General features: G+C 28.6%; 1 protein-coding gene across 4 annotated transcripts; it reads right to left on the minus strand.

The window, feature by feature from the left end:
* Window positions 1–322: 322 nt before the first annotated feature.
* LOC130950580 (ras-related protein RABA5a-like) lies at window positions 323–6,199 on the minus strand. Of its 4 annotated transcripts, XM_057879111.1 has the most exons (6): window positions 6,112–6,199; window positions 5,186–5,266; window positions 4,561–4,740; window positions 2,867–2,956; window positions 2,314–2,749; window positions 323–1,241 (listed from the first exon to the last, which is right to left on the minus strand). In XM_057879111.1, exons 5-6 carry the CDS (start codon window positions 2,657–2,659, stop codon window positions 691–693), a joined length of 897 nt encoding a protein of 298 aa, XP_057735094.1. In that variant the 5' UTR covers window positions 2,660–2,749; window positions 2,867–2,956; window positions 4,561–4,740; window positions 5,186–5,266; window positions 6,112–6,199; the 3' UTR covers window positions 323–690. The 4 variants fall into 4 exon arrangements, with proteins under 4 accessions (XP_057735094.1, XP_057735096.1, XP_057735093.1 ...); XM_057879113.1 differs by lacking the exon at window positions 4,561–4,740 and having other exon boundaries at window positions 323–1,193; XM_057879110.1 differs by lacking the exon at window positions 4,561–4,740.
* Between the last annotated feature and the right edge of the window lie 5,199 nt (window positions 6,200–11,398).

Raw genomic sequence — 11,398 nt, forward strand, 5'->3', positions numbered from 1 at the left:
TTTTTATATTTACAAAATATTGAATATATGTTTTTTATTTAATAGCAAGATTTCGTAAATTTAACCGACAAAACTAGAAATTTAAAATTTTAATTCAACTGATATTTAATCAAAATTAAACTAGTTATAATAAAATAATATTTGTTAACTGGTTTTCCAATAAAATTCGGCCTAGCTCAATCTGTTAACCGATCTTTGCAGGTTTTATTAGTTTGATCCATTTTTTGCAACTGATTTTTTATCTGAATCAAACCAAATAGATGACTAATTTCGGATTAATCCAATTGAACCAATAAGTTCAGTGCGATTTTCAAAACCATGATAGAGAAAAAGCTGTGGTAAATTCATAATGATACAATTAGAGACAGATCCGAGTAAGTTTATGTGCATTTTTTTATGCATAGGGGGGAAAGGGAAGAATATTTGGATTTAGTAGGTAATCCATCTCCTGGATAACACAATTCCCGCCCCCCGTCCCCTCTCCCCCTCCCCCTGATTCTGAGTGCCTATAAAAGGTTAAGAGTTGCAATGTTCTTTTCATCCTTGCAATTCTTATGCACTGATAATTTCTACTTTCGCTTGCAGGGAACATTCATAAGATAAATCTTCATCTGAGTGACATTGAGGATTTGGATGAATAATCATAACAAAAACCGAGTTTCTAAAAGCCAACACAATATCGTTTCTATCTCAACCAGTCGAACAACAACCCTTTTTAGCCGGTGCTGCTGCTTCTGCAGCTGCTGCTTCTGGTTTCCCTTCCCCATCCCCTTCCCCTTCTCCTTCCCCTTCCCCTTCTACTGTCTCTGTTTCTTTTCCTGTTCCCATTCCAGCTCCAGTTCCAGTTTCAGTTGCAGTTGCAGTCCCAGTTGCAGTCCCAGTCCCAGTTGCAGTCCCAGTTCCTTTTGCTTTTGCTTTTGGTTTTGCTTTTGCCTTGGCTGCTCCTGTTCCTATTTCTATTCCTGTTAAAACAATAGTTTTTCCATTCTCAAGAGAGGCCGGTTCCTGTTTTTTGAGCTCGTGAGACATCATAACCTTCCTACTTAATATGTTGTATATCTCTTTCACAACTGTTTCAAAAGCAGCCACTACATTTGATGAATCAAGTGCTGACGTCTCCATGAAGAACAAGCATTGTGCCTCGGCTAAGGCCTTTCCTTCTGCAGTCGACACCTCCCTCGAATCCTTAAGATCTGTCTTGTTTCCAACAAGTATTGTAACCACATTCATATCCGAATGAGCTGTTAAATAATACAACAATTTACTTAATTCTAACTGGCCACATTCAAAACAACAATATCTAAGGGCCTGTCTAGTTTCTATTTCTATTTCCTATGTTTTCAATTACATGATTTTTGTGAAAGAAAAAGTGAAAATAACACGCAAACAGAAAACAGCGGAAGATGAAAACAGAACAATATAATTTTATTTTCACTATTTTCGTCTTTTTCTTTACAAAATTCTAGAGAGAGAAAACAGAAGATGAAAACAGAAACCAAACAGCTCCAAATGCCTTTAAGAAAGTAAAGATAAACAATGTGTATACTTTAGTATGTGCAATGTGGACATAAAATAACAATGAGAAGACCAACACGTAAATGTAGATATGTCCAAGCGGAATTAAGAAATGGACTTTTAATTAAGTAATCAGTAATGAACATATGCAATCATCAACATGATAAACTCAATAAAGAAAATGTTTCATGGACTTCACAGCATCCGAACTAAGTTTGTCGCAGTAGTAAGGTCAGCTACATAGATCAAACAATACCATAGTATTTTACCACAAATCATGTCTACATATAAACCATTAAAATCCAAGTCTCCTTCAATAGCTTCACTGATGACTTTTCTAAGGAATATTTGCATTTTGATTTTGGAGAGAAAGGAAGGGAAATAAAGGGTTTAGAGTGTAAAATGGACTAATCGTTATTACTTCAAACCTTTCACTTTCCTCCATTTCCCTCCAAAACCAAAACTCACAAACATACCATAAGTTCCCCTATATTTCTAGCCAATAGACACCATCTAGATCTTCACAACCCATCCCCAACCCACCAAATGGAATGCCCTCCATAATGTTTCATGAACTCAAAACAAAATCACCCTAGGGAGAGAGAGAAATAATAAATACTTCTTGAATGACAGGTTTATGGTACCAAACGAGCACTAAATTTCAGTATCACAGGTATTTTCCTATTTCAATCCCATGATGAATTCACAAGTTAACATTCAGAAACATAGCAAAGAAAATAAGCAGGTAACAACTTCAAGGTAGTGAAGGTGGAATTCAAACTTAGTTGTAATTCTTACTGTGAAGTTCATTAAGCCATCTGCCAATGCTATCGAATGTTTGGCGCCTGCTTATGTCATACACCAGAAGTGCTCCGACTGCCCCCCTGTAATATGCAGATGTAACAGCTCTGAACCTCTCTTGCCCAGCTGTATCCCATATCTGTGCTTTAACTTCCTTTCCATTAATATTCATCTTCTGAGTTTGAAATTCTACTCCTATAGTTGACTTTGAATTAGGATAAAACTCATCCCTGGCAAATCTCGCAAGTAAATTGGACTTCCCAACAGCTGAATCACCAACTAAAACAATCTTGAACAGATAATCTTCGGCTTTTTCTTCTTCATTTAAATTTGTCATAGCCATCTGCCAGTCCTATGGATTGCCAGTATGTACAACAAATCAACAATGGATAACCATTATGGACTCCAGCCCCTTCCACTACTAGAACATCACCTAAGATGAGCAAAGGATTAGATTAACAGCAAGAACAATAATCAAGCACGAAATCTGGGAAAACAACAGGAATATCAGTGACAGAAATTGTGCTTAAACAAGAACATATATATCTACCTTATGAAGCAAGTGTTGAATGTCTCTACAATACAAAATTGTATCCACCATCAGCATCCAGCGCTAATACTCAATCCAACTAAAGCTTGCCTGGAATATCTGAAAACTTCAGTTTCCAATATAGGCCAGATTCAATGAGATATTATACCTAGAAGGGGGGGAGGAGGAGGAGGAGAAGAATTTGAAAAGGTGCCAATAACTCCTTGAATTATACATAGGATTTAATTATGTGCATTCTTGATGTAAAAAGTTTCAATTAAACACCCAATCATACATTGCCACATCAACTAAAGTGTTGAGGTACCTTAGGAAAGTGGAGAACCACACCTTAGAAGCTAGTTGTTAAAGGAGAAGAACTACTCTCCTTAACTAACTACAAAACCAAGCATCCCATAATATTCAAATTCCTAACAATACACTACCCTTGGAGAGTTGACATCCACAGTGGCTTCGCTGATCACTCTATTGACACTGACTCGGGATAGCCACTTGGCTATCAACCATTAGTGTTTTAGTATTTACCTTAATCTAGCCTATAAAGAGCCCTTTCCAAGCCACCGACAACCTGGCTCTAATACCATTGTTAAATATCTAACAAAAGAACCACACTTTAAAAGATAGATGATAAGGAAGAAGAATCACTCTCCTTAAACACAACATCAAACGTCTCATACTACTTGATATGGCACATTGGGCACCCCATAATACCCAAGTCCTTAACAAACACCCACTGACCTAAATGATTTACAAACCCAAGCATTTGATTGGATGATAGTGCAAAACTCTTTTACATTGTCCATGTAAAAAAACTAAATTCTTTAATGTATTCCTAATGGTAAAAGCATTTTTCCAGTTCCTTTCCCATAATTTTCTAGAGAGAGAGGGGCATCACTACAAGTGAGAATCAAATCACAATCATAAGTGATAACTTTGCCCAAAGATACATCAAACTAATTAGAGCTGTTGCCAATAGACAACAGATCCAGCAGTACAACCAACAACGCAGCGAGAAATAGGTAAGTTTACAATGTCAGATCACAATCCTTCCAAGTGCCAGAATGTAACTCCACATGACAACAAAGTAGCCACAACATTATTGAAGACAGATCAGCAGAACCAGAAAATTTAGTCCTGATACTTGCTCTAAGATGAAATATGTTTATCAGAAAGAAGCTTAAAAATTTTTCCAAATTCATTATTTCACTACTAGATCAACAACGGAGAGTGGGGCTATGTTCTTCCACTATTCTAGTGCAAGAAAATGTTGTAGGGCTTAGGGTTGGTTTGGTAAAGCTTTTTGAAGGGGTGCTTATGCTTGTGGAAAGCGCAAACTTCTTATTTTGCGTTTGGTAAATAAAAAAGACCATGTGCTTGTGCTTGCAGCTTTCAAAAGGTAAGGGTGCTTTTGAAAGCACCTAAGGTGGAGCTTCTCAAAGATGGGTTTGTACTTATCAAAATTAAAAAGTCTGGTATAACCTCATACATTAATTAATATCCAAATTTAATTCTTACATTAATGTCTATTATAGTATTTTTAAATTTTAAAAACTATTTACCGAATGCACTTGTTGTTGCTTGTGCTTATTGAAAGCTATTTTTAACTTAATTTACCAAACATAGATGCTACAACTTTTAAAAAGTTATCTTTTAAAAACTAGGTTTTATAAGCTACTTTTGAAAAGTAAAAGATATACCAAATCAAGCCTTAGTACTGATCAACAGCTAGCAAGCCAACTGAGGGAGCGCATGGGAAATAAAACTAGATTACTAGAGAAGCATGAAGTATGATGGCGAGTGGTTCTGACTTTCTGTCAGAGGATTGATCACAAGAACCAAAAAACTTCGAAATTAAATCATTAAAATAAGTACCTTCCCTGCAATAACAACATCACAAATGGTGTTAATGGACATCATTTGGTGTTTCACAAATTATGGATTGATAATCTCATATTTAAGCTTTATGGGGAAAAATGAGGATTATATTGAGGTTGGCATTAATTTTTACATGCAGAACAGGTTGCTCAGAGAACCAGGGTAATTGCCAGACATCGATAAAATAGTGTGGTTTTGCAAAAGGTGAGTTAAGTTAAAAGAAAATAGCAACGCAATTCAACTGACAACTTTTTCTTTGCCATCCTTGAATGGGGAACTATTAAAATTGACTGTTTGCAAAAGACATTCTTTGAAATTGAGATAGAAAATTACTTTAGATAAATCTTTATATTATTGGTGCTACTACTAAGTCAATAGGCATAGTTTCATTGTCACTCTGTAGATAGAAAATACGGCATGAGGTCAAATGAACACAAGTATAAATACCTCAAAACACCTTTCTATGTTTTCCCCTCACCTCCTCCAACTCCAGTATACCCTTCCACTCAGCATTTCTAATCTCAAACCCTGGTAATAAGTAAAAAATGGATCAGATCATTGTTACCAAGAGATACTGATGTAATTTTCTTACACAACACAAGAAGGGCCAAACATGAATAACAAGTGTCATGTAGACCCATATTATAACCAAAGGAAAAACTGCTCCAAGTTTCAACTACGATGGTTCTTTACAGTGTAGCCAAACCCATCCTAATAGAATAAAAGACGGTATTTGTCAATGTATTGAGTCTAACATGTAACAATTCACATGAAGGAAGTAACCAAAATAAACACACCAAACACAAAAAAGCCACAAAGCTTGTAACTCAATTGGCTAGACACTACATTGCCATTCACCTAAGCAGAGAATTACAGATAAAGACACAAATAAATGAAGGAAAAGAACAAAATATAAGACTATTGCATTGCATTGCATTACATTACATTACATGTGCTCACAAGAAGTTAAAGGAAAGTGTAAACCACCAAAAAAAAAAGAAGAAAAAAATAACAGTAAAAGAAAATATAATAAACAAAAAATACTATAAAAGCACAAACACACAGAAAGCCAAATCAAATTCTGGCAAGTTTTCTTCACAAAATCTCACCATGCCAATCGAAAATTTTCCCAGCATGTTAACAAATTGAAGGTAAAACATGTACACAGAAAAAAAAAAAAAAGGAATTTATTTTCACAAGGAAATGATCATAACATTAAAAGCAGGAAAAAAAACCTAGAATGGCCAATTAAATAATTTGAAAGAAAATAAGAATAAAAGGGATTTGCCTGGTAGAAAGGGGGTGAGGGAAATGGTGAGGGTGATGCGAATGCAGAGAGAGAGAGAGAGAGAGAGAGAGAGAGAGGGTCCTACCGTTGTTCAGAGGGAGCGGATGGGGCTGATTCGGCTGCACACTATTTTGGTGAAATTCTCAAATCCCCATTTTTAAGAGATTAAGAAAAAATAAAAATGGAAAAAGATCGAGAAATTAAATCCAAAATATTATTTTATTTTTAGAAAGCAGTTGACATGTGGATGTGATCTTGATTGAAACACTAGTCTCTGACTTTATTCAGTCAAAAAGAAAAGATATGACTTTCTTTTTTTCCTTTTCGGACAACATAACTTTATTTGGCATGCAATAATAAATAAGAACTGAACTTTTTAAATAAATAAAATAAATTAAAAATTTTACATTATATGTAACTTTTAGATTATTTTTATTTTTTCGCGCTATTACTTATTTCGTTGTCACCCTAAGCAAACCTAAATTTTTTACATACGAGTGTAATTACCCGTGTCATACACGTAATAAGATTGAAATTATAATTTTAAATTATTTTTTAAAATTAATTTAAATTATAATAATTTGATTAATAAAAAAATAATATGTTATACATTGTTTATTTTTTAAATTTAGTATTAATTAGATTAACTCTAAAATAGTTATTAATCGATTTTAATAATCTACTTTCTTCGATAAATCAGACATATATACTGAATGTGATCATAAATAATATAATAATAGTTAAATCTACCAACAAACATATTAGCTATTATCACACTCTAAAACAAATTAAATATAAAGGCTATTAGCACTCACTTATAAATCTATAAAATCGCACTGTCTTTGATTCGTGCAAGGGTTTATTTATCAAATAAACTTAAAATATAAACAAAAATTATTTATAAAATGGACCTAGCATCACTTGAAAGAATCATGGAAAATAATCAACTTATCTTATCATCCATAAGAACCATTTCTAACTAAGTCGTGTTGTTCTTGTCAAATTTGGATGAGACTTTTTATAACCTTATAATTCTTGTCTTTATTTTTCAAACTTTTTCATTACATAATCTATCATAGGTAATACTGTTGATAGAATCGTAGTTAGTATCCCTTAGGTATGAAAAATAATAAACAGAAGAAGTTCTATGTCTGAAGTACGAATTTTCTAGATGATAAATAATTGTAACAATTCACTATTAATCCTTATATATATATATATATATATATATATATATATATATATATATAGTAATTATTTTAGTTAACAAATATTTTCAATGGAGATACTTACTAAATATATATGTTATCGACATTAATTATTTTTTTATATATATAGGACATTCAATATTATTTTTTTTTCTTTTTTACATTCAATATTACTGTAAATATAAAAAGTAAAATAATTAATGAAAAAATATAAGCAGAAAATAAAACATATTAATTAAAATTTAATTTATTATCTAATTAATTTTATGTTCATAAGATATAACTTTACAAAAATATTATCAATCACAACCTTTTTTATTCTACAAAAAAAAAAAAACACTATATGTAGCTTTAGTAGTACAAAAAATAATTATAAAAATTTATTATTGATCTTGATATTAATCATAATTGATTATTAATACTCTAATTTTTTAAAATATATTTGACCTTTTTAAAATATAATGCATGCATGTACCGTGTAGACTTTATTATTATTATTATTATTATTATTATTATTATTATTATCCACTAATTGATATCAAATTAAATGGGTCACTATTAATGTGTGCATCAATTATCTCCTAATAAAATTATTGCACTTGAATGAGAATTAGAACTATATCAATTGATATAATTAGAATGATTAAAAATATCGATGATTTATAGGTAGTTTAATAGCACATTAAATATTAATTTGATATAATTATAATGAAGATATTTTCTTAAATTAATATAATTATGCATTATTCATGAGCTAATTGTAATATAATTAGAATAAATTTATTTGAGAAAAAAAATTCATGTATAATTTTTAGAAATTATAATAATTTTTTTATTTATATATACGTATATTTACATATATATAAATAAAAAAATATATGAATTATATTTTGTTAAACTCCATATTACCGGTTATTAAAAATATTTAAATCACATGTATTAATTTTTTTGTTATAATTATTCCGTTTTATATATATGATTATTTTTTATTCTACAATCGTGCAATAATATTTTCTATAATATTATTGCTATATATGAAGCAGCTTTATATTACTATAATTATATCAAATTTAATTATGATTGTAAATAAATAAAATAGGAAACAATCAAAACTAATTTTTTTTATAGTCAAAATTTACTGTAAATATAAAAAATAAAATCACTAATGATTAAAAATTTGAGTAGAAAATAAAAATCCATAAACTAAATTCAATTTGTTAACTAATTAATTTTATGTCCATATAATATTATTATTATTATTATATATTGATTAAAACTGTGAATACATACTAATAAAATTATTACATACGAATGAGAATTAGAACTATATCAATTGTATTAATTATATAAATTCGAAATTATTATTATTATTATTATTATTATTATTATTATTATTATTATTATTATTGAGTAATGATGATAATTCATGTGATAATGAATATTACCTATAAAACATCTAAAATTAAATAATATTTAAGTATAATTATGTGACAATTATAATTCAAAAATTACTGTATATGAAGTCACATGAATTATTATTATAATTGATATAATAATTGCTATAATTGCTACATATTCTTAATCTTATCGGTTGTATCAATTTAACTATATCAATTATATTCAAATTAGTAGTCAATTATTTTTATGAAAATTCTTGCTATAATGAGGTTATACTTTTGAGATTATCTTGTATTAATCGTTATAATTAATTTAATAAAGATATTTATTAAGTATATATGTTATCTATATTAATTATATGCCAATATTTGTAAGAATGAGTTTAAAAAAGTGATATATAAATATATATAATATTATTGTTATATAAAAAATAGATTTAAATAATATATTAAATATTAATTTGATATAATTATATTAAAAATATTTTTTCTAAAATAATATAATCATACATCATTTATGAGTTAATTATAATGTAATTAAATGTATAATATTATTCTATATTATTTATTTACCGTCATGATTTGATTTGATTGTTTTCTAGTTTATTTACTTACATAAATGATTAAAATATATAATATAATTATCGTAATTATTATAATTTTATGATATAATTATAATTAACATATTTTATCATAATTAAATATTGATTTGATATAATTATAATAAAAAAAATTTTCTAAAATAATATAATCATACATTATTTATGAGCTAATTATAATACAATTAAAGATATTATTATATCATAATGTCTACTTACTATATTAATATAATATTAAAAAATACATGTTTCATTATTTTTTATAGGTAAAGATTTTTTGTCAAATATAATGAAAATATAAATAAAGAAATAAAAGATAAAAATAAACTTAAATAATATATTTGACACCACTTCATTTTATTAATTATTAAATTATTTAAAAATAGTACATCCACAAAAAAATACTCATAATATATAAATTGAGGCAATAATTTAAAATTTTCTTATTATAATTTAATCAAATACTAATATTAAAACCAAATTACTTAAACAATATTGAATCTATTATAGTTCTTAGTCACGTATAGTATAGAATCATTCTCGTAACGGTAACCAACTGAAATAACATCATAAATATCAACATTTAGAATTCGTACAAATTCAAACCATCCTCTTGTTAAATAAGCTTCATCATCCACTATTCATGCAATGCAGCAAGGTATAGAATTGCCACACCAAGAAATCAAACTAACCCTTATTCCTCTCAATGGCATTGCATGCATGCAAAAGAAAGCCAGTAATTTCTGAAAAAAATCACAATATGTTATAAAATTATTCTAATAATGAACAACTTAAAATAAGAAAATTTAAATATATTACCAATCGTTGAAATTGCATATCCGAATTTGTCACGAATTTAGCAAAACTGAACTTAAACTGAGGGAATTCAATCTCATTATGTGTTCCACTTCGAAGATTTTCGGGCAGACGTAAAAAGCATGGAGGGGATGAAACTTGAACTTGCCCTATAAAGTTCCGTGGATGCAATTCCTCAATCAAAAATCGAGCTCCTCCCAAGAAAGCTAACTTTAACCACATTCCATTAGATCGGTCATAATAGGTAAGTAGATCCAACCATCCTTCGGTAAAGTAGAGATTATTGCCCCTTTTTTGAATGCTTACATCCATGTAGTTGGATCCTGAATCAATGAAGATAACTCGATGAGGTATTTCATGGATGTCATGTATTGTGAATGATTGTGGTAAAAGACAATCGAACTGGAACATTAGACGATAAGAATAACTTAGAGTAACAACAATTAATAAATTATTAAAAGAATAATATAATAGAATGAGTATATGAAAAATATTATAAAAAATTATAAATTGTACCTTAAAATGATCAACTTCAATAAAAAACGAAGAATACATTCTTATTCTATGAAGTAGTAAAAAAAAATACTAAATATAAATTATGAGCTGACTCTCAAATTTAGATTCATGTACCACAGAAAAACACTATTTATAGACCTTAGTAAAATAAAAATAAATATGTAAATTACTTATTATTAAGGAAATTTTTTTATTATGTACAGTAATTATGCATTATAATTGATAAGTAGTTTAATAGTGCATTAAATATTGATTTGATATAATTATAATGAAGATATGTTCCTAAATTAGTATAATTATATATTATTCATTAAATATTAATTATAATATAATAATATATTATAATAAAGGTATTTTTTATAAAATAATTTAGAATAGATGAAAAATTTCATTTGTTTTGGAGGAAAAACGGACTCACGAGAGATCGACACGTCACCCTTATTAGCTGGAAAAAAACCCAATTTTAATATATTAAGTAGATAGATTATTTAAGTATTGATATTTAACCTAAATATTAAGTAATTTGGTGTTTAATAAACTTCTTAAGATGCTCTCTATCACAAATAATTCACCTCCATAACAGAGATTTTTATTTTTACTTTTTAAAGACATTTGCATGGGATGAGTATGAGAAAAATATTTTTTTTATTCGCAAAAATATAATATACAGAAACGTATTGTGAATACATAAGATTGTATTTGTTTATATATATAGGACATTAAAATTAGAAGTGTGTATAAGTCAGGTGAAATCGGGTTGGATATAATTCAAACTCAACCTGTAATATATATCGGATCTAATTATTAGATCCGAATTCAATCCTAGACCCGATGAA

This window comes from Arachis stenosperma, chromosome 9, assembly GCF_014773155.1.
Source record: "Arachis stenosperma cultivar V10309 chromosome 9, arast.V10309.gnm1.PFL2, whole genome shotgun sequence".
Taxonomy (NCBI): domain Eukaryota; kingdom Viridiplantae; phylum Streptophyta; class Magnoliopsida; order Fabales; family Fabaceae; genus Arachis; species Arachis stenosperma.